Genomic DNA, 24,811 nt, shown 5'->3' with positions numbered 1-24,811 from the left:
CTTCTCCACTGTATAGACCAACCTTTTCCCAGCTACAACCAGTTCTGAAGAAGGGTCATTGGACCTTGAAATGTTAGCTCTATTTTCTGTCCATATATGCTGCCAGATCTGCTGGGTTTTCCCAACAATTTTGAGTTTTGTTAACAATCGAAAGGTCATTGACACGCAATGCTGGCTTTGTTTCTCTCTTCACACATTCTAGCTGGCCTGCTGAGTCTTTCCTGAATCTGATGCCTTCTTTTTGTAATGTACGGGTTGCCCATTGTTATCTTATCTGGGATATCTGGTGACCTGCTGTGGAGTTTCTGTGAATTGTAGCAAAATCACTTGCTTGATCTTTATAACCGGATGCACAATATTGTTACATATGGGGGTCTTTCCTTCCATTTGAAAGTTATATGTTTGAAAATTATAGTACTCAAACTGTTTAAAAGTGCAGACCACCTTTCACAGAATCTCTGAATACAGAGGGTGAGGCTCATTAGCTTTATGTGCATGTACACCCTTTGTTTGATCATCTACAAGAAAGAAACACTTGCGTTATGGTTGCTTGGGAATTTGATGTTTCCCCAGTGTCTGGGATATGACAAATGAAGTTCCTGAGAGTTGGAGATTTTGATGAGTTCTGGCTCATTTAAACCTAACAGTTATGTAGGAAAGGTTTGAAGATCAAAAATCTATTCTAACTCCCTGGTAACTATTAACCTGGAAAACTAACTCAGCACTGACCTCCTCCCACCATCAATACAACCCCTGTACCCTGAAACATGATAGCCCAACACCCTGCCCGCACGATCCACTGGATTGGACAGCCTCTCTCTCAATAGTCATCGATTCATATAGCCCTTTGGCCCAACTTATGCATGCTGGCCAGATATCCTAAACTGAACTAATCCCATTTGCCTGCATTTGGCCCTTATCCCTCTAAACCCTTCCTATTTGTGTACCTGTCCAAATGTCTATTAAATGTTGTAATTATACCAGCGTCTACCATCTCCTCTGGCATCTTATTCTATACTTTCTTTCAGGTCACTTTTAAGTCTTTCTGCTCTTAACTTAAACCTAGATTTGGACACCCCTACTCTTGCAAAAAGACCTTGTCTATTCACCCTATCAATGACCTTCATGATTTCATAAATCCAAATAAGGTCAGCCCTGAGCCTCTGACACTCCAGTGAATAAAGTTCAGCTATTCAGCCTCTCCCCATAGCTCAAACCATCCAGTCCTGGCAACATTCTTGTTATTTTTTCCTGAACCTTTCTCATCTAACAGCATTCTTATTATAGCAGGGGATCAGAATTGTATGCAGCACTCCAAAAGTGGCCTAATCAATGTCCTGTACAGCCACAACATGACCTCCCAACTCTTGTACTCAATGCACTGACCAATGAAGGAAAGCTCACAACCCCTGATATTTCCTGAGCACTCATCCAAACAGAAACCAAATCTCATCCTCCCCACCTGAACCTACCTCCTGATCCCATGGGGCACTGCCCCTCATTCACCTAGACACCTGTCCCCATATTTAAACTCATATTTACCTTGTCAACAAGTGGTTTTACCAGAATAACCTGAAGAATTGTCACTCAACTCAAAACATTAACTTTGTTTCTCTTCTCCCACAGATGCTGCCAGACCTTTTGAGTTTCTCAAGCAATTTCTTTTTTGTTGCAGCTACCAAAACAATTGTTACTCAAACCTTTGGGATCCCTTACCTTTTCAGACTAACGCGAGGTAGACCATGCACCCTTCAAGATCTTTGGAAACACAGTTACTAACTCCAGTGAACCTGTAATGAATGTCTCTGAGTATGTATTCCTTGAAATCAAGACGTTTGTCTCTGTTGCTGATAACAATTTGTTGTGTCTTCAACAAAATGCATGGCCAATCTTAATGATGGGTCTAAATTCCTCACCCTTGGACCTGGTGCTCAACAGGATCAGACAAGCTTGCACAAAGGCAAGCAATTAGGCAAAAGCTTGTTGGACTTGTATGACAACAACAAGTTCTGGGCGATATATATGTTAGGGTCTGTTCTTATGGTTCATGTCTCTGTGAATATATAAGACACAAGAAAAGTGGTGTCTCTTTATGCCCTACCTTGTTAGTAACCTTGGCTGCACAATATGAAGTAGCCAAATGGCTGGACACTTTCCTGTAAGTTTTCTACATGCATGGTGAAGGATTATTTACAAAGACTACCTGAGATGTACATATGTATGCCGATGCAGTATCTATGAGTTCACTTGACTTTGCTAGCCTTTTTATCAATCTACCGCTCAAGGAAGCCATAGACACCTGCTGTGAATTCGTTGAATGTACAAATTCAACAACTCTAGCAATCATAGTCTATTTGTAAACCAATTATCATGCCCTTCTCACACAGTATAAACATTGTTTACACTTCATATTGGTATTCTTGTGAATTGTCCTGTTGAGTGCAAAATGAAAAATGTTGACAAAATCTGTAATTTTTTCAGCAGTACTCAAATATCAAAATAGCAGTGAGTCACTTACTTGAATTGTAAGACCTGACAGTATTTGTATTCATCATGGAGTCCACCATGCATGAACATCTTCTGAACCTACAAAAACCAAAAGGTTTGCATGTTACACCACACAGTTTGTGCTCAGTTCCTGAATTTACATTTTGGAAACAGATTGCAGCACTTAAGAGTATTTTGTATTCATTGGTTTATAACAGACTGTAACATGAGGTGAGGAAACCTAGAGAGGTTTGAGAACCATATGTCCAAATTGACTATTCCTCCCTGGTGTGCTACATTCACCATAGCGTCTCAAATTGCACACATATTGGACTTTGAAATATTACTTTCAATGCAAGTTAAATTAAGGTTCATTTAAGTGAGAGGCAGTTTCATGAATTCACTAATTGCTCACTGAAATCTTGTGTGCATGTTTTCATCCCTCTCAGGATGCAGGCTGCTAGTTACTTAGGGGGCTTTGATATGTTGTGCGAGAGCAATGGCCCATCATCTACCTGCCTTCACTGTTTTTTTTATTGGCGTGTTAGGGGTGAGAGGACTGGGATTGGTGAATAGTGTAGTGTACCTGAGAGACTTCATGTATGTTGAGGGGAGCCCTCACTTTCTTTAACATGATGTCCCTTCATGTCTAGAATCATAACAATACTCTATCTACCCTGTAAGCATCTGCAAGACTTCTCCTGGAGAAATCCTCCATTGACCTTTTCTTAGCTCCTTGCCCCTGGGGGAGCTACGTACACTTCCTGAAGTGGCCACCACTCCTGGGGGCACTGCTGGGATCAGTGAGCTGTGAGGATGTTTGACTAAACTCAGCTTCAGAGGCTCCAAGTAGAGGCAAAAGACCTGACAAAATCTCAATGTAAAATCTGTACCATTGCTTGCACAGGTCAGTCTTGAGAGTAAATGCATAACATTTCAGGATATGTTCAGATGTTCTGAAAATTTCCTCACTGACTCTCTCTCAGAATTGACAAAATACCACTAATCTGAAGCAATATCTCTTTCTCCTCAGACACTCCCTGGCCTGTTGACTTTTCCAGCATATTCAGATTTTAGTTCAAATTTCCCCAAAGTAAAAAGATTGACTTAAATTGCCCTTGCAAGCTACTTAATGATAAGATAGCTCCACCAGCAGCTCAGTAAAGCAATGACAGATAAGTAATAAACCTAGACTTGTCTGTGATTTCCATATCTTGACTGATGAAAATCAGAGATAGCTAGGCATATAGATGATTGGGCAGGAGTGTTTCTACAATGAGCTGAAAAGAGGGTTGAGGAGAGACAATCCAGAACACAGCAATGGGAGCCAAATTGCCTGATCTCATGTTGCAGATTCATAGAGTTATAGAGATGTACAGCACAGAAACAGACTCTTTGGTCCAACTTGTCCACATTGGCCAGATATTCTACATCAATCTTGTGCCATTTGCCAAGATTTAGCTCATATCTCTCTAAACCTTCCTATTCATGTACCCATCCAGATGCCTTTTAAATGTTGTTTTTTGTACCAGCCTGTATCACTTCCTCTGGCAGGTCATTCCACACACAACCCACATTTTGACCAACAAAGGTCCCTTTAAAATGTTCCTGTCTTACCTTAAACCTATACCCTCCAATTTTGGACTCGCCTACCCTGGGGAAAAGACCTTGGCTGTTCACCCTATCCATGCCCCTCACGATTTTATAAACCTCTATAAGGTCACTCCTCACCCTCAAAATAAAACAGCCCCAGCCTACTCAACCTCTCCCTACAGCTCAAACCCTCCAACCATGGCAACATTCTTGGAAATCCTTTCTGAACCCTTTCAAGTTTCATAATAACTTTCCTATAACAGGGAGACCAGAATGGAATGCAGTATTCCAAAATGTCTGAACCAATGTCCTGGACCTCCACAACAAATGCAAATGTGGATCAAGAACTGAACCTGGACATGAAGGACATCTCAAACAGTGAAATGCTCCATCAATGTGCCCCTGAGGAATAGCATTGGCTAAGTTCTATTGTTCCATTGTTCTTTAACACTGTGGCGAACTTTGCCTGATACTGAATGACAGTCTGCAACAAAAAGAATACTGAATTCTTTTCTCTGCTTCCCATGCAACTTTAACACATGAATCAAAGAGTATAATTGAAAGTTTGGTCATACATACCAGGTGTTCGACTTCAAAGGCAAGTGCCTTGAATTGTATTGAGGATTTGTTCTGTAACATAGTCGTGTATGAGGCTCCTTGGGTGATTTTAAAGGACCCCCTTAAGGCTTGGGAAGTCTGGTTGGTCACATTGTGGATATCTGTAAAGAAAATAATATCAAACGAAACAGCCCAAGTAAAGTGAGAACATGCTTCCCATCTTTTTCTTATTCACTCACGGGGCATACTGGCTTATCCAGCATTTACTTCCCAAATTGTCATGAAAAAGTTGGTGATGAGCTACCTCAATGAATGACCACAATGTGTGAGGGTAAGCAGACCCACAGTGCTGTTAGGAAGAAGGTTACAGGAATTTGGCCTAGTGACAGTGAAGGAACGACAACATATTTCCAAGGTAAGATGATCGGCGGCTTGAAGGGGAACTTTTAGGTGGTGGTGTTCCCACATATCAACTGTCATTGTCATTCCACGTGGTGGAGGTCACAGATTTGGAAGGTGCTTTCACTGGAGATTGGGTATATTGTCATTATGTATCTTTAAAATGTTACACATTGCTGCTATTGTGTTTTAATGGTGGAGGACTAAATATTTTGGAACTGGTGTCAGTCAAATGGGCTGCTTTGTACCTGGATGGTGTTATTGGAACTGCACTCATCCAGGCAAGTGGAGACCATTCTATTGCACTCGTGGCTTGTTGATGGTGGACCAGCTTTGAGGAGTCAGTTAGTGAGTTACACACCACAAAATTCTCAGCTTTTGACCCGGTCTTACACCACAGTTTTTATATGGCTGGTCCAGTTATATTTCTGGTCAGTTGTGATGATGGCAGCACGGTACTCATTGAACACCAAGGGGCAATGATTGTTTACTGTCTTGTTGGAGATGGTCATTTTCTTGCCACTTGCATGGCCTGAATGTTGTTTGCCACTCATCAGCCCAAGTCTGAATGTTGTTCAAGACTTGTTGCATTTGGACATGGACTGCTTCAGCATTTAAAGAGTCGTGAATGGCGGTGAACATTGTGCAATCATCGGCAAACATCTCTACTTCTGACCTGGTGATGGAGAGAAGGTCATTGATGAAGCAGCTGAAGATGGTTGGAACAAGGACACTACCCTGAGGAACTCCTGCAGTGATGTCCTAGAGCTGAGATGACTGACCTCCAACAACTACAACCTTTTTCCTATGTAAGACTCCAAGCAGCAAACATCAAAGGCACATTTTTCATTCAGTTGTTTATGTGATGTGAGTGTCACCGATTGGTCAGCAACTGATGTCTATCCCTAATTGCCATGGAGACAGTGATAATGAGCTGCTTTCTTGAACTGATGAAGTCCTTGGAATCTAGGAACACCCAGAGTGCTGGTAGGAAAGGAATTGCAAGATTTCTATCCAGATACTAATGAATCTTTAATAACTGATGTTTTCGAAACAAACCATAATTGTCCAGTACTGACAATGCAGTCTTCTTAAAATGGAATTGAATGTGAATCTGTATTTATTTTGTAATAATCTGTATACAATTTTAACCAATCTGATTTCACTACCAATAGATGAACTCCAGTTACTGTGACTTGGTTCAGTAATGGTATTTCCACTATGAGCTTGATCTCTTCCCCTACTTGGGCTAACTGCTCTGGCTTGAGCGTGTAAGGATATTGCTTTATGGTTCATTCATCCCCATCATTAGTGTGTCCATTTGCAATCCCGGCCCAGTTACACAAATTATGTTTCTGAATCTGTAATAGCTTTTGTAAGTGGATTTGATAGTTTTCTATGAAATAACATAATATTATATCAAGCCTTTTAAACTCTCTTATATTACCCAATCCCATCACTGGGTGATCAGTTGAGAAATTTAAAATTTTCTCAAAACACTCTGGTAATTTTGATTCATTTCAAACTTCTTTTCACCAGTGTAAACACCCTCCTCTTCATACTGCACTCCCTATCAGAGCATTGCTTTAACATATAAACATGACACACAATCTGAATTTTCATGCTATCTTGAATACTCACTGCTTAGTCACTCACATTACAAAGTTCCATTTTGATTTGGCAAGTTCCAATGAAGTTGTTTTTTAACTGTTAGAAACTGTCACTAGCCACAACATTTAGGCATTACTTTACCTTAAATTTTTATTTTCTTTTTGATTTTATTGTCATGTATACTCAAGTACAGGAGGCAAGTCAAAAGTGTACAATGTCGCCACTCAAGGTTTAACCTAGGTACAAGTACCTCAGTACAGCATCTTCAGAACAAGGTAGAAGAAAGAATAAAGCCTTAGAGTAAAGGGAAGACCTTTTAGAACAGAGATAAGGAGAATCTTCAGCCAGACAGTGGTGAATCTATGGAATTCATTGTCACATGAAGACTGTGGAGGCCAGGTCATTGCGTATATTTAAGACCGAGATAGATACGTTCTTGATTGTAAAGGGGATCAAGGGTTACAGGAAGAAAGCAGGAAAATGCAGTTGAGAAACCTATCAGCCATGATTGAATGGTGGAGCAGACTTGATGGGCCGAATGGCCTAATTTCTACTCCTATGTCTTATGATCTGAAGTTAAAAGTTAAACATTGTAGACTTTCTTAGTTTTAATTAGAAAATAAAGAAACAATGCTGAATATTAAAATATTGCGTGTTCAAACATGCTCTCACTTTTATTATTTGAATGCTGATTGTCCAACTCATGTGCTTTAGTTTTTTTTGTGAAAAATTGACACAAAGTTCAGAAGTGTTGTACCTGAACTTTAGCTTGTAAATTTTTCTTTAATTGGTCTTTGGAATTCTCTTACCTCATGTCCATATATCAGTTATAAAAAAAAAGTAAATCCTCTGAAGTCATTACAGATATTTTTAATGGTAAACAGTATCAAGAGAAATTGTTAATTCCAATCATTAGCACATTTCCATATCATAATTTTCACATTTTTTAAAAATGCTCTTTTGTAATTAATGATGATAAGCTGTAAATGTAAGTTGATTTATTCCCAAACTATTCAACTGGTCTTTAAATATTTGTGACATACATTTTGAACCTTGATCTAATTACATTTATTAGGTAATCCGTATCCTGTATAAGACTGAATTAACTTTCCATTACCATTGTTCCATAATTTTCTCCATAGGCACTGTCTCTATAAATCTTCTTGAGACACCCAAATTGTTAAAAGAACCTTCTTCCTACTTCTGGTATTATGTCTGACACAACCTATTAAGATACAGCTAAAGAGTTCTCCAAGCCTGATATTCAAATTAAAGTACAAGTTAAATTAATAGTTGGGGTTTCCTGAATAATCTGGGCAATAAAAATATTTTAGTATTTATAGCCATGCGACCTGCTGTAGAACCTTTGTAAACAACTCATAAAATTTTATTATGGTAGCCAAATGGCTCTACCACCTATTCCTTATTGGCTTGTACTTGAGTTGGTCTCCATTTCTCTTTAGCTTAAGTCTGTGAACAGTTTTCTTGACATAGTCCTCTTAATTCAAATTCCATCTGTTGCATTACTTTTAAAGAAGTGCACTTAACATGTCAGCATCAATCTCTTTACAATCCTTTTTTGTTCAAGTTCTTGAAAATAGTGCCAGATAATTGAATTTCCATGTCATCTGTATTTTGTGAGGATTCTTCCTTTTCTGGTCTAATTATCTGTGGGTCTGAAATCTAGTCACAGCGCAGTCAAAACATAATCAGGATTTCCAAGTTCCTTTTACTGCTAATACCCTTAGATGAAGCTAATAATTCTGAATCAGCAAGGTCATTCCCCAAGATTGAACAAATTCTTTTTGTTGTATATTAGTGCATAACTCCATGGCTATTACTCTTCTCCTTATAAAGTTACCTTTAATCATGTTTTATATAATTAGACCTGTTACTAACATGCATTCATACTGCCAACTAATATCTTTTCCTTCATTAACCCCTCTGAAAACAAATTGTCACATCAGTCAGTGACAGTGACTGACTCAGTGCAGTGTCTATCTATATCTTTATTTCATTTGTGGAAGAGTAACAAATTATCTCTTCCCTACAAACAAAGTTGTTAAATTATCCCATAATTATATGACATATTTTGTTGGAGGTGTAAGGGAATACATTGTCCTTCAACATAAAATGTACAGAATACCCAGTATTCTGAGTCTCTTTAATGTGATGATGCTGTGATTTTAAGAGGCATATTTTGTCCTGTTTTTTTTAAGAGAGAGATTGAATGAGAGATACTGAGCAGTCTGTGGTAATGTAAACAGCTTCTAAGGTATTGAGTATCTTTTAAAAGTTAGAACAATCAAAGCAGCCTGGATGGTTGTGACCAGCTCTCACAGACCTGGATTTCTAGTCTTTTTTTTTGTTTTTTAGGTTTAGCTTTAAGCAGGACTTGCTGGAGTTTTGAGGATGCAGAGACTATTTTCTCCCCCTTCTCGGTCTTAGCTAGAAGCTGGGGTTTCACTTTGTACTATGGGCATTGCATTTGAGAAAATCTGATTTCTGAATTTGCCAAGGGTTGTGCTTATGGGATATTACTATATTGGAGCATTTAATTGATAAAGGTTACTTTATCTATTATTCCTTTAATTTTCCAATAGAGTTAAGTTATTCAAAGTGGTCCAGGGCCACATAGAGATCCAGAAGGGAGTCAGTGTGCTTTGATTATTTGTTCACAGCTTGTGGGCCAATATTTATTGTCCATCACTCAATGACTAGAGGGCAGTAAAGAATACTGCTGTGGGTGGGGAATCACCTGCAGGCCAGACTGGGTAGATTTCCCTCCCCACAGGACATGAGTGAACCAGACAGGCTTGTTCAGCAATCAGGATTGTTACACGGTTACCATTTTAGACCTAATAGATAAGGGAGTCTAAAACTAGGCATAGGTTTAAGGTGAGAGGGAAGAGATACGAAAGGGTCACAGAGGGACAATTTGTTTCACACAGGAGGTGGTGAGTGTCTGGAACAGACTGTTAGAGTACAATTTTGTCATTTAATAAACATTTACTTTGGTACATAAATGGGATAGGTATGGAGGAATTTGGATGAAATACAGGCTAATGGGACTAAGTTGAAAATCACACAACACCAGGTTATAGTCCAACAGGTTTAATTGGAAGCACTAGCTTTCGGAGCGCCGCTCCTTCATCAGGTGATTGTGGAGGACAAAATTGTAAGACAAAGAATTTATAGCAAAAGTTCACAGTGTGATGTAACTGAAATTATACATTGAAAAATATCTTGGTTGTTTAAGTCTCTCATCTGTTAGAATGACCATGATAGTTTCACTTCTTTCATATGTAAATCACAAAACTTTTTTAAAAAAGTTGAATTCTCAGGTTAACTGTAACAATTGGTGTCAGCGCAGATAAGATGTTGACATGTTGAAGGTGTTAGCCCCCTGCGTTCCCTGTCTGTGCCATAATCTTTAGACTGATTTTAATCTAAAAAGTGAGTTAACAGAGTCTTACATGGATTCATGCAGTTTTTGAGCAAAGTTCAATGTAACACTGCAAGTATAAATTCACCCCACAAACGTATATGTGTGTCTGTGTCTGGGGCGGGGGTTTTTGAGTGTCTGTGAGAGAGAGTGTGAGTATAAAGTGGTCTAAATCTGTGAGAGGGTGCATGTGTGAGTGTCGGAGTGTGTGTGTCAGTAGGAGTGTGTGTTTGTGTGTGTGTCTGTCTGTCTGTCTGGGGTGGGGGGTTGTGAGTGTCTGTGAGAGAGAGTGTATATGCGTGTGTGAAGTGTCTAAGTTTGTGAGAGGATGCACCCTAGTCCAACACCGGCATTTCCAAATTTGGACTAAGTTGAATTGTGAAAAAATGAGTGGCATGGGCAATTTGGACCAAAGGGTCTGTTTCCATGCTGTAGACCTCTATGACTCTATCAGACAAGGCTTCTATTCCAGATTTTATTGAATTCAAATTTCACCTACTGCCACAGGGAGATTCAGATCTACTTCCCCAGCTTATTGCTCTGGGTCTCCTTGCTAGTCTAGTGACATAACCACAACACCCATAAATTGAAGACAAGAAATTTCTCCAGTAAGGAATGCTACAAGTGTACTGTAAATTAAGTCGAAGGGATGCCTTTGTTTGCTCTGAAGGTAGTGATGTTAGCTTGAACTTTGTTTTAAGTGTCTCACAGAGAGAAACACACTGGAGAAAACGAGCATCTCGTGAATGCGCAGACATTTTCCAGAAGGATACTGATTGCAGCGATGGCAGTCTGAGCATGCAGTCTCAGTGTGAAGGTAGTGGTGAATCCTCACTGGGGTTTGTAAGGATGTTGCTGGGATAACAGGAATAGTGTGAAACTTAGAACACGTCTCCCTATTCTTAACACATAAAATGCAAGACATAGATTAAAGTTTCAGTTAAACCTTGTTGCCAGTGCAATGGAAACATGCCAACAAGACAGCGCCACACCCACCCATCGCAACATTTCTTTTGCAAATTCTAAAAATGCCTAGTTATGTTTCCAATTTAACATCCTAAATTTTAATTGATAAGCTTCAGAGACAAGCTCATTAGAACAAAACCTTTATTAAACAAGATAAGCATGAATTATATAATACAAGCCAAAATGATTGGAAAGATTTCATTGCAACCCCCAAAACAGAAATCAAATCCATAGGATAAATGCAGAAAGGATGTTTCCAACAGTGAGGGAGTCCAGAACCAGGGTCAAAATTTAAGGATAAGGGGTAAATTATTTTAGACTGAGATGAGGAGAAATCTCTTCATCAAGAGAGTGGTGAGGCTGTGGAATTCATGACCACAGAAAGTGGTTGAGGCCAAAGCATTGTTTTCAAAAAGGAGGTGGCTAATGGGATCTTTTGCAGATCGCATTAAATCTATGCCCTTTTCTTTGTCTTCCTTTTATGAGCAGGAACAGAACTTCTCCCTATCTGCTCTGTCCAGCCCCTCATGATGTTGAACAACCCGTCTTCTTATCTACAAAGAGAGCAGCCACAACTTCTTCAATCTATCCTCATCTCTGAACTTCCTCAGACCATCCTTGGGAATTGCTTCTGCTGTGTCTCTAAGGTATTCATATCCTGGATATAGGTTTGCTCGGTGAGCTGAAAGGTTCATTTCCAGACGTTTCATTACCTTACTAGGTAACATCTTCAGTGGACTTCATGCAAAGCCATGGTGTCTCTGGCTAGGCCAGCATTTACTGCTCATCCCTAATAGCCTGGATGACACCCACATTGCTGTGGATCTGGAGTGTAGGCCAGACACGTAGGCCAGACCTTCCCTAAATGAGATTAGTGAACCAGATGGGCTTTTCCAACAACTGACAATAGTTTCATAATTGTCATTAGACCCTTAATTCCACATTCTTTTTTGTTGAGTTCAAATTCCACCATCTGCCATGGTGGCATCAGAACCCAGACCCCCAGGACATTAGCTGAGTTTCCAGGTTAATAGTCTAGCAATAATACCATGGGGCCATCACCTCCCCTAAGCCTCTATACACAAAGTATGGTAGAGGTTGGGAATTCTCTTCCTCAAATGGTGCTTGATGCTGGATCACTTGTTAATTTTAAATCTGAACAAAGAACATAGAACGGTACAGCACAGGATCAGGCCCTTCGGCCCATGATGTTGTGCCAAACATGATGCCAAATTAAACTAATTCCTAATGCTTGCCCTTAGTCCATAACCCTCCATTCCTTGGTCATTCATTCACTTTTCTAAAAATCCCTCAAACACCCCTATCATGTTTGCCTTCTCCACCACCCCTGGCAGCGCATTCCAGACTCCTACCATTCTCTGTATAAAAATCTTGCCCCTCACATCTCCTTTGAACTTTCTCCCTCTCATCTTAAACGCACGCCACCTGGTATTAGACATTTCAACTCAGAAACTGATTCTGACCATCAACGCCACCTATGTATCTCATAAATTTTCGATTTCCATCAAGTCTCCTCTCAGCCTCCGCTGCTCCAGTGAAAAGAGAAATGAGTTTCTCCAGCTTCTCCTCTAGCTCACTTCCTCTAATCCAGGCAACGTCCTGCATCCTTCTGCATCCTCTCCAAAGCCTCCACATTCTTCCTGTTATGTGGCGACTGAATTGAATGCAATGGAAAGATAAATTTGTCTAGATAAAGGGATATGGGCCAAAGGCAGTTAACGAACATAGAACATTACAGCACAGTACAGGCCCTTCAGCCCTCGGATGTTGCGCCAATCCGTGGAAACAATCTGAAGCATACCTATCCTACACTATTCTATTTTATCCGTATGATTATCCAATGACCATTTAAATGCCCTTAAAGTTGGCGAGTCTATTACATTTGCCGGCATGGTATTCCATGCCCCTACTACTCACTGAGTAAAAGAAACTATCTCAGACATCTGTCCTATATTTACCACCCATCAATTTAAAGCTATGTCCTCTCATGTTAGCCATCACCATCCAAGGAAAAAGATTCTCACTGTTCACCCTATCTAACCCTCTGATAATTTTATGTCGCATTCAATTAACCCTCTCACCTTCTTTTCTCTAATGAAAACAGCCTCAGTTCCCTCAGCCTTTCCTCATAAGACCTCTCCCTACCAGGCAACGTTCTAGTAAATCTCTTGCGAACCTTTTCCAAAGCTTCCACTTCCTTCTTATCATGCGGTGACCAGTACTGCACGCAATACTCCAAGTGCGGCCAGAGTTTTGTACAGCTGCAACATGACCTCATGGCTTCAAAATTCAATCCCTTTCCCAATAAAAGCTAGCATACAGTATGCTTTCTTAACAACACTATCAACCTGGGTGGCAACCTTCAGGGATCTATGTACATGAACACCAAGATCTTTCTGCTCATCTACGTTGCAAAGAATCTTACCATCAGCCCAGCACTCTTTATTTCTGTTATTCTTTCCAAAGTGAATCATCTCACACTTTTCCGCATTAAACTCTATTTGCCACCTCTCAGCCCAGTTCTGCAGCTTATCTGTGTCCCTCCGTAACCTTCAACATCCTTTGCCACTATTCACAACTCTATCAACCTTAGTGTCATCCGCAAATCTACTAACTCATCCTTCTCCACCCTCATCCAGGTTATTTATAAAAATTACAAACAGCAGTGGACCCAAAACACATCCTTATGGTACAGTATGAGTAGCTGAACTCCAGGATGAACATTTCCCATCAACTACCGTCCCCTGTCTTCTCTCAGCGAGTCAATTTCTGTTCAAACTGCTAAATCATATCTGGAGTTAGGCCTCGGATCATTGAATGGCGCAACAGCGTCAAGGGACTGTTCTTATGTAGATGCCTCCCTTGTTTGAATTGATCCTTAAGCAATCAAAGATACAACTTAGTTGTTGTGTTGATTGCTTGCTGTTATTGTTCAGTGGAGAAGGGTCCTGTGACCCACCAGGGATTGGGAATTGAGTGGAGTGAGAGGATGGGGTGCAATTTTAAGCAAAGTCGGTACACTACATAGAGTTAAAATGTTGTGCTCCCAATAGGTAACACCAATTGGATTTAAAACAAACTCACCCAGGGAATGGGGTTGCCGGATGACAAGCCAGCCGAAGATTAGTAAACCAACACAAAGAGCCAGCAGACAGAGGAAACATCCGATGATCATCACTTCAAAATTGCTGAGTTTTCTGAAGTTTTTTGAGCTGAAAGACATCTTGTAATTGTTGTAGGCACTTCCACATAAACTGTGGTGCAAGGAGAGACGTCTGTGACTTTGCAAACAGAAAGAAGTTACTCGAGTGACCTATAGCAATCAACTTGTTGACAGCTTTTATCTGCCGCGTTCACACTGATTGATACATGCTTAATGAGATTTAATTGCATGGTGTGTTTGTTCATGGAATCACAACACTTGAAGAGGAAAGCACTTCTTCAATCTTCTACGGAAAGAAAATTGTAAAATGTTAATTATCAGCCACATGCTTTGACACTGAGAAGCAATAAAATAATTTACGCAATGTCCAATCCAAAGTCTCATAATCCTTTCACAATGAGTGCAGAGTTTTTATTGTGAAGTGTAGTCGTTCTTGTGGAAAATGTACCACCCAATTTACACACAGCTAGCTTCCATAAAAGTAACGAGGTAAAAATAATGACTGCAGATGCTGGAAACCAGATTCTGGATTAGTGGTGCTGGAAGAGCACAGCAGTTCAGGCAGCATCCAAGGAGAAGCGAAATCAACGTTTCGGGCAAAAGCCCTTCATCAGGAATAAAGGCAGAGAGCTTGAAGCGTGGAGGGATAAGCTAGAGGAGGGTGGGGGGTGGGGAGAAAGTAGCATAGAGTACAATAGGTGAGTGGGGGAGGGGATGAGGGTGATAGGTTAGGGAGGAGAGGGTGGAGTGGATAGGTGGAAAAGGAGATAGGCAGGTAGGACAAGTCGGGACAAGTCATGGGCACAGTGCTGAGCTGGAAGTTTGGAACTAGGGTGAGGTGGGGGAAGGGGAAATGAGGAAACTGTTGAAGTCCACATTGATGCCCTGGGGTTGAATTGTTCCGAGGCAGAAGATGAGGCGTTCTTCCTCCAGGCATCTGGTGGTGAGGGAGTGGCGGTGAAGGAGGCCCAGGACCTCCAAGTCTTCGGCAGAGTGGGAGTGGGAGTTGAAATGTTGGTCCTCCTGGGAGCAGATATGGCAGAGGCGGAGGAATTGAGAATATGGGATGGCATTTTTGCAAGAGGTAGGGTGGGAAGAGGTGTAATGCAGATAGTTGTGGGAGTCGGTGGGTTTGTAAAAAATGTCAGTGTCAAGTCGGTCGCCATTAATGGAGATGGAGAGGTCCAGGAAGGGGAGGGAGGTGTTAGAGATGGTCCAGGTAAATTTAAGGTCAGGGTGGAATGTGTTGGTGAAGTTGATGAATTGCTCAACCTACTCGCGGGAGCATGAGGTGGCGCCAATGCAGTCATCAATGTCGCGGACGAAGAGGTGGGGAGTGGTGCCGGTGTAATTACGGAAGATCAACTCCAGCAGCTGCAGCCCTCACTTTTTCCTTATTGTCACATGTGACAGGATACAGTGAAAAATATAGTTTTATGTGCTTTCCAAACACATTTAACCTTATACAGGGTAATGGAACAGAATGCAGGATATAGTGCTACAGCTACAGAGAAGTGCAGAGAAAGACCAACTCTAATATATGAGCGATCCATTTATAACTCTGATAGCCATCTCCAAGATGGCTGACATGGTTGGTAGCGTTCAGGCTCCCGAGTACATCCACCCCAGGCCAGACACCTCCTTCTCTTTCTCTCCTTTCTTGTTGTTTTCTTTTCTTTTATTCTTTTCGTCATGTTCTGATGTCACGGGGAAACCGGAGTGGTTCTGTCAGTTGTGGTGTTGGTGGTTCCTGGTTTCGATACCTCCAGGCTGCAGTCGGCCTGCAGCATGGACCCGGGGACTCAGCGTGTTGTGGTAGGTGGTGGGCCATCAGCTGCAGCAGTGGTAGTGCCCAGAGCAGGCACTCTTGGCAGTCGTGATGAATCGCTGTGGTGGTGACGATGCAAAAGCGAGGATGTCTGCCCACAATAGGCTCGGAGCATAGACTCATGCACTTGATGGGTCATCAGATGCATGGAGATGGTGCCCAGAATGGGAACTCTTGACTCTTTAAGGCCTGAGACACCTTGCAAAGACATTTCAGAAACCCGGAAGCTGCATTTGAAAACCCCTTGTACAGAAGATGAACTCTATTTATGCAATTTCTTTTTATCCTTTTTGTAACTCAAAGTGGCGCTGGATTGTGACAATAAAACACTTTTCACTGAACGTTTCCTATATATTGTGATAACAAATAATTTATAATCTCATAAGATAATCTTAGATCTGTTGGTATGTGTTTTTTTTTAAAGATATTTTTATTAGAAATTTAATATTTTGACAGATTTACAAAAATAAATAGAACTTTCAAGCACAAACATTAATATAAAAATAGATCTTAAATATATAATCATCAAAATTCAAAGGAATGATACTAAAGAAGAAAGAAAAACAATGAAACTCAGTTAACTACTAATCTAATCCACAATTATCCAGAGTGTATAGTTGAGTCACTTACATCCTTCAAACAAGAGAAAATGTTCTCTAATACACTCGTAACAGTATAATAAAAAGGAAACTATTTCCAAACAATAAGAACAAAAAAAATAAAACATGTTTGAATGGAGATCCTCCCCCTTGTTCTCAGGGGGCCTTACTTCCTTTCTAAAGGTCCACCATATCCTCTCCCAAACAGTGTCCCACCCTCAACCCGGGCGCTCCTTAATAGGATTTAGATATAATACCGAGCTAGAGTTGACAGTGAGCGCCCCACCCCCACCCCTCCCCACCCATACCTGAGTATATCTGATAGCATCAATGCCACGTACAAACACACATAACTATAAAATTACAACTCCAACAAATTACAGTTAAGTATAATAACATAAAATAGCAAGAGAAGACAACCCTGCTCCCAGAAGCAAAAGTAAAGTAAAGTATCCATTTCTCCCCACGGAGTGTGGAAGAGGCAAGCCAACATAAATTGTCTCTTACGATTTATTTAAACGAGTCTAAAAGTTCCTTAGCCTCTTCTGGTGATCTAAAATTATACTCGGATCCTTCGTGGGTAAAGCATAACGTCGCTGGGTAGCGTAAGGTGTATTGAATATTTAAGTTCCTTAGACATTTCTTCATCTCATCAAACGCCTTCCTCCTTCGTGCCAAAGCCGGGGAGAAGTCCTGAAATAACATAATCTTGGATCCTTCATGAATCATAGCTTTAGGATCCTTTCCAAGCTTTCTGGAGGCATCCAGGAGTATCTGCCTCTCCCTATAACTCTGCAGCCGGAACAGGACCGGGCGTGGGCGCTGGTTTGGGCCAGATCCGCGTACTACGACCCGGTAGGCCCACTCCACCCTTACCCGGTCAGTTTCAGCCCCCAGGTTTAAAAGCTGGGGCAGCCATCGCTCCAGAAATACCACTAACTGTCCCTTCTCTTCTTGTTCAGGGAGGCCCAGAAGACGGATATTCTTTCTCCGATTTCTATTATCCAGGTCATCCATGTAAATTTCAAAGGCCCGGACTCTCTGCTCCAGAGCTCGCACCTGTTCTGCAGCTGTTTGAGCTGCAGCCTCGGAGGTCGTGGCCTTTAGCTCCGCCCCCTTCACTCGGCCCTGCAATTCCTCGAGAGCCTGGCTGTACTTTTGTAGCTTTTCTTCGAATGCATTCCATCTCTGTCTGGATTCTGCAATGAAATTGACGAGTGTCGTTTCCAGCCTGGCAATCATCTCTTCAAGGCCTGTTTTTACATCAGCTGCAGCCGGAGGAGGAGAGGAGGGTGGGGGAGGGGTCTTTGTTTTCTGAGAGCTGCGGGATCCCTTTGGTTTACTCATTATCCACTTAATATTAAACTGCTTAAATATAATAGTAAACAGCTAATTAAGGTTAGAAAATTTTTTTGGGTGGTTTGGTAAGTGTGGTGGAGGTGAGTAACTCACTTTACCCAGGTTTTGGGAAGAGCACTGTAAACTCAGACTTGCTGAGTCGCCGCCATCTTGGATCTCCGGTATGTGTTTTTTAACTTTTGTATCTTCTGCCCGATGGAAGAGGGTGGAAGAGAGTATAACTGGGGTGGGAAGAGACTTTGATGATGTTGGCTGCCACCCTGAGGCAGCAGGAAGCCTAGATGGAGTCAATGACAGGAAAGTGTGGCTTTAAAAGGTCACATAAACATAGTCAGTCAGCCTAGCAGCTTTCATATACAGATTCTTCTACTTGCAAGGTAGTTTAAAACGGAAGTTAGATACCAGAGTGGACCTTATAGCTATTAATTTAAATACATTCAGTGGTAGTCTGGGGGATCTTTTTGTGATATTCAAACATGGGGACCACACTATAGACACACACACACACACACACACACACACTCCAATAAAGGTCCACAGCATCGGCAAATACAATAAAGGAACATTCATTTCACTAAAAGAATGCCCCCAAACCCATGAGATTATCATGAATGTTTCCAAAAAGATAGTTTACTTTAATAGAAGGCCATTACTGGTCCTGTCCAGATGAAATGATCTGTCAAAGTTTTACAGATTGTTGTTTTTGTAATGCATGATGACTGTACACTATCTATTTTGCCAGTTAATAATGGGTCCTTCTTGCAGTACACTCTGGTCGGATTAAGATGTTATCTCGCCACAGCAGCCAGCTATTACCAGAAAGGATCAAAGCCATGTGATGTTGCTATCAGAAGCCCAAACCAGAGGATTATCGAGAACAAACATACCCCACCAAAACTGGTAAGACAGGCAAGGATTAATCTCACTGCCTGACGTAGTGATGCCGATTTAGAACTATTAGTTATGTAACAATACAGGTGGAGACTGGTTTCGATAAATATCCTTGGAGAACCTCAATAAGGGCCTGGTCCCAGCTAATTCAAAGTCTGTGATTTAGTACTGATTAGAAGAAACGTTTGATCCCACAATAATCAAGACTTTTGAAGTAAGTGGTACTCTGTATCTCAAGGGCACCAGGAGTAGCTAGCCAATTAGATCCAAAATTGGCTTGACGATAGAAGTCAGGGGGTGGTGTAGGGAGTTGTTTTCCAGTTTGGAAGCCTGTGACCAGCGTTGTGCCATGTGGATCGGTGGTAGGCCCACTGTTATATAAATGATTTGGATGAGAATTTAGGAGGAGGAGAGGACTGCAGATGCTGGAGATCAGAGTCGAAAGTGTGGTGCTGGAAACGCACAAAAGCTCAGGCAGCATCCGAGGAACAGGAGCATCGAAGTTTCGGGCATAAGCCCTTCATCAGGAACCAATGAAGGGCTTGTGATGAAGCCCTTCCTGACGAAGAGGTTATGCCTGAAACGTCGATTCCACTGAGATATTACAGAGGTATGGTTAGTAAGTTTGCAGATGACACTAAAATTGTAGACAGTGGGGAAGGTTATCTGAGATTGCAGTGAGATCTTGATCACCAGGGCCAGTGGGCTGAGGAAAGGCAGATGGAGTTTAATTTAGATAGATGCAAAGGGTTGGTGGGTCAAACCAGAGTAGGACTTTAACAGTCAATGTTAAAGTCTGGGGAGTGTTATTGGACAAAATAGATCAAAGGGTACTGGTTAGTTCCTTGAAAGTGGAGTCACAAGGTGGTGAAGAAGGCTTGCTTTCTTCAGTCAGCGCACTGAGTATAGGAGTTGAAAAGTCTCATTTCAACTGTACAAGACATTAGCAAGGTCACATTTGGAGTACTACGAATAGTTCTGGTCACCCGCCTATAGAAGGGATATTATTAAACCCCAAAAAATGCAGAAAGAATTTACTAGGATTCTACCTGGACTGGAAGGTTTGAGTAATAAGGGGAGGTTGGATAGGCTGGGACTTTTCCCCCTGGAACATAAGAGACTGAGTGATGGCTTTATAAAGATTTATAAAATAATGAGAGGGATAGATAAGATAGATAGCCAGCATCTTCTCCCCATTTTAGGGGAGGCTAAAATTAGGTTTAGTAAGTTTGCAGATGACACCAAAATTGGTGGTATAGTAGAGAGTGAAGAAGGTTTTCTAAGATTACAAAGGGATCTTGATGAAATGGGTCGATATGCTGGAAAATGGCAGATAAAGTTCAGTCTGGATAAATGCAAAGTATTGCATTTTGGTACAACAAACAAGGATAGGCCTTATACACTTAATGGTACAGCCTTGGGCAGTGTGGTAGAGTAAAGGGACCTATGGGTGCAGGTACATAATTCTTTGAAGTTTGGATCACATATTGACAAGCTGTTTAAAGAAAAAGCATGCTCTCCTTCATTGTTCAGTCCTTTGATTACAGGAATTGGGAAGGCATATTGAAATTATACAGGACATTAGTGAGGCCTCTTCTGGAATATTGTGTCCTGTTCTGGTTGTCCAGTAATAGGAAGAATATTATTAAGATGGAGAGGGTGCAGAAGAAATTTACCTGGATGTTGCCAGGTATGGAACATGTCAATTATGAAGAAAGGCTGGATGCATCATAAGACCATAAGACATAGGAGGAGAAATTAGGCCTTTCAGCCCATCGAGTCTGCTCCGCCATTCAGTCATGGCTAATACGTTTCTCAACTACATTTTCCCGCTTTGTCCCTGTAACCCTTGACCCCCTTTCCAATCAAGAACATATCTACCTCCATCTTAAATATACTCAATGACCTGGCCTCCATAGTCTTCTATGGCAGTGAATTCCACCTGGCTCCATTGCTGAAGAAGTTTCTCCTTATCTCTGTTCTAAAGGGTCTTCCCTTTAGTCTAAGGCCTTGCCCTCAGATCCACGTTTCTCCTACCAGTGGAAACATCTTCCCAACATCTACTCTGTCCAGGCCATTCAGTATTCTGTAAGTTTCAATTAGATTGCCCCTCATCCTTCTAACCTTTATTGAGTCCTCAAACATTCTTCATATGTTAAGTAGTTCATTCCTTGGACTGTTCTTGTGAATCTCCTCTGAACATGTTCCAGGCCAATATATCCTTCCTGAGATACGGGCCCCAAAACTTTACCCTGCTTTTATATTCAAGTCCTCTCAAAATAAATGCAATCATTGCATTTGCCTTCCTAACTACTGACTCAACATGGAGGTTTACCTTGAGAGAATCCAGGACTAGAACTCCCAAGTCTCTTTGCACTTCAGACTTCTGAATTTTCTCCCCATTTAGAAAATAGTCCTGCCTCTACTATTCCGACCAAAGTGTATGATCTCACACTTTCCCATGTTGTACTCCATCTGCCACTTCTTTGCCCACTCTCCTAACCTACCGAGATCCTTCTGCAGTCTCCCTGCCTCCTCAATACTACCTACCTTTGCATCATCCACAAACGTAGCCAGAATGCCTTCAGTTCCTTCATCTAGATCACTAATGTACAAAGTAAAAAGTTGTAGTCCCAACACTGAGCCTTGTGAATCATCACTTGTCACCAGCAGCCATCCTGAGAAGGACCCTTTCATCCCCATTCTCTGCTTTCTGCCAGAAAGCCAAGCACCTGGAACCTTGCTGCTGACACCATGGACCCTTATCTTACTCAGGAGCCTCCAATGTGGCACCCTTCTTGAAGTTCAGGTAGATAACATCCATTGGCTCTCCTTGATCTAATCTGCTCATTACTACCTCAAAACTTCTAGCACATTTGCCAGGTATGACATTCCCTTGACAAACCATGCTGACTTTGCCCTATTTTACCATACACTTCCAAGTATTCAGAAATCTCATCCTTCACAATGGATTCCAGGATCTTAGCTGAAAATGTGTTGCTGGTTAAAGCACAGCAGGTTAGGCAGCATCTCAGGAATAGGGAATTCGACGTTTCGAGCATAAGCCCTTCATCAGGAATGAGAGAGAGTAGCCAAGCAGGCTAAGATAAAAGGTAGGGAGGAGGGACTTGGGGGAGGGGCGATGGAGGTGGGATAGGTGGAAGGAGGTCAAGGTGAGGGTGATAGGCCGGAGTGGGGTGGGGGCGGAGAGGTCAGTAAGGAGATTGCAGGTTAGGAGGGCGGTGCTGAGTTGAGGGAACCGACTGAGACAAGGTGGGGGAGGGGAAATGAGGAAACTGGAGAAATCTGAATTCATACCTTGTGGTTGGAGGGTTCCCAGGCGGAAGATGAGGCGCTCTTCCTCCAACCGTCGTGTTGTTATGTTCTGCTGGTGGAGGAGTCCAAGGACCTGCATGTCCTCGGTGGAGTGGGAGGGAGAGTTAAAGTGTTGAGCCACGGGGTGGTTGTGGTGGTTGGTCCGGGCGGGCCAGAGGTGTTCTCTGAAGCGTTCTGCAAGTAAGCGGCCTGTCTCCCCAATATAGAGGAGGCCACATCGGGTGCAGCGGATGCAATAGATGATGTGTGTGGAGGTACAGGTGAACTTGTGGCGGATATGGAAGGATCCCTTGGGGCCTTGGAGGGAAGTGAGTGTGGAGGTGTGGGCGCAAGTTTTACATTTCCTGCGGTTGCAGGGGAAGGTGCCGGGGGTGGAGGTTGGGTTGGTGGGGGGTGTGGATCTGACGAGGGAGTCACGAAGGGAGTGGTCCTTGCGGAATGCTGATAGGGGAGGGGAGGGAAATATATCCTTGGTGGTGGGGTCTGTTTGGAGGTGGCGGAAATGACGGCGGATGATACGTTGTATGCGGAGGTTGGTGAGGTGGTAGGTGAGAACCAGTGGGGTTCTGTCTTGGTGGCGGTTGGAGGAGTGGAGCTCAAGGGCGGAGGAGCGGGAAGTGGAGGAGATGCGGTGGAGAGCATCGTCGATCACGTCTGGGGGGAATCTGTGGTCCTTGAAGAAGGAGGCCATCTGGGCTGTGCGGTGTTGGAACTGGTCCTCTTGGGAGCAGATGCGGTGGAGACGAAGGAATTGGGAATATGGGATGGAGTTTTTGCAGGGGGCAGGGTGGGAGGAGGTGTAGTCCAGGTAGCTGTGGGAGGCATCGTCGATCACATCTGGGGGGAATCTGCGGTCCTTGAAGAAGGAGGGCATCGTCGATCACGTCTGGGGGGAATCTGCGGTCCTTGAAGAAGGAGGGCATCGTCGATCACATCTGGGGGGAATCTGCAGTCCTTGAAGAAGGAGGGCATCGTCGATCACGTCTGGGGGGAATCCAGGATCTTACCCATGACCAAGGTTAGGCTAATCGGTCTATAACTTTCCATCTTTTGCCTTAGTTCCTTTTTAAACAGGGGTGTCACATTAATGATTTTCCAGTCCTCTGGGACCCTCCCTGATTCTCGTGATTCCTGAAAGATCACCACTAACACCTCCACTATCTCTTCAGCTTTCTCCCTTACAACTCTGGAGTGTAGTCCTTCTGGTCCAGGTATTTTATCCCCTTTCATGCCATTCAATTTTTCTAACACCTTCTCCTTGGTGATGGATGGCCATCATACTCAGCTGTGCCTCCTCACTCTCTTGAACTTTTGGGAAATTACACGTGTCTTTCACTATGAAGACTGATGCGAAGTAATTATTCAGTTCCCCACTACCAACTCTCCTGCGTCATTTCCAGCAGCCCAATGTCTACCTTTGTCTCTCTTTGCCCTTTATATATATCTAAAGAAACTCTTACAGTCTTACTTTATATTACTGGCTAGTTTACCCTCATATTTAATCTTCTCCTTCCTTATTTCTTTTTTTGTTGCCTTCTGTTGGTCTTTGTAATCTTTCCAATCCTCTAGTTTCCCACTGTTCTTCGCTATTTTCTATGCTTTCTCTTTTGCTTTCATGCTATCTGTGACTTCCCTGGTTAGCCATGGTTGCCTCATTGTCCCTGGACTATGCTTCTTTTTCCTTCACATGAATTTCTGCTGTGTCTCCTGAATTACTCCGAGAAACTCCTGCCATTGCTGTTCCATTATCTTTCCTGTTAGGCTCCTCTCTTAGTCAATTCTATTCAGGTCGTCCCTCCTGCCTCTATCATTGCCTTTATTCAATTGAAATACTGTTATCATTGATTCTATCTTCTCCCTTTCAAATTGCAGAGTAAATTCGATCATGTTATGATCACTGTTTCCTAAAGGTTCTTTCACCCTAAGCCCCCTTATCAAGTCTGCTTCATTACACAACACTAAATCCAGTATTGACTGTTCCCTAGTGGGCCCCACCACAAGCTGCTCCAAAAAGCCATCTCTTAGACATTCCACAAATTCCTTTTCTTGTGAATCACTGCCAACTTGATTTTCCAAATCTATCTGCAGTTTGAAATCCCCTATGATTACTGTAACTTTGCCTTTCCTCCACACCTTTTCTACCACCTCGTGCATCTTGCAGCCCAGCTCAAGAATACTGTTTAGAGGCCTGTACATAACTCCAACTTTGCAGTTCCTTAATTCTACCCACACAGATTCTACACCATCTGCCCCTACTTTGTTTCTTACTATTGCTTTAATATCATTTCTTACTAATAGGGCAATCCGATCCCCTCTGCCCGCCTGCCTATCTTTGTGACAGGATGTGTATCCTTGAATATTCAGCTCCCAATCCTGATCCCCTTGCAGGATCTGGATTAGAGTGGTGCTGGAAAAGCACAGCAGTTCAGGCAGCATCCGAGGAGCAGGAAAATCTATATTTCGGGCAAAAGCCACTCTAATCCAGAATCTGGTTTCCAGCATCTGCAGTCATTGTTTTTACCTCACTGATCCCCTTGCAGACCCGTCTCCATGAT

At 42.2% G+C, this 24,811-nt stretch overlaps 1 protein-coding gene across 1 annotated transcript in view; it reads right to left on the bottom strand.

Moving 5' to 3' along the window:
* The window catches only part of tmprss15 (transmembrane serine protease 15), a 121,799-nt gene that overhangs the window by 79,179 nt on the left and 17,809 nt on the right, over positions 1-24,811 (bottom strand). Inside the window, exons 2-3 of the mRNA XM_060832833.1 lie at positions 4,660-4,799; positions 2,519-2,586 (exon numbers count right to left, since the gene is read on the bottom strand). Of these exons, the coding sequence (XP_060688816.1) occupies positions 2,519-2,586; positions 4,660-4,799 (208 nt within the window). The remainder of the gene's footprint in view (positions 1-2,518; positions 2,587-4,659; positions 4,800-24,811) is intronic.

The sequence above is a fragment of the Hemiscyllium ocellatum genome, chromosome 12 (genome assembly GCF_020745735.1).
Source record: "Hemiscyllium ocellatum isolate sHemOce1 chromosome 12, sHemOce1.pat.X.cur, whole genome shotgun sequence".
Lineage (NCBI taxonomy): Eukaryota > Metazoa > Chordata > Chondrichthyes > Orectolobiformes > Hemiscylliidae > Hemiscyllium > Hemiscyllium ocellatum.
This window is presented reverse-complemented; position numbering and strand designations above follow the sequence as displayed.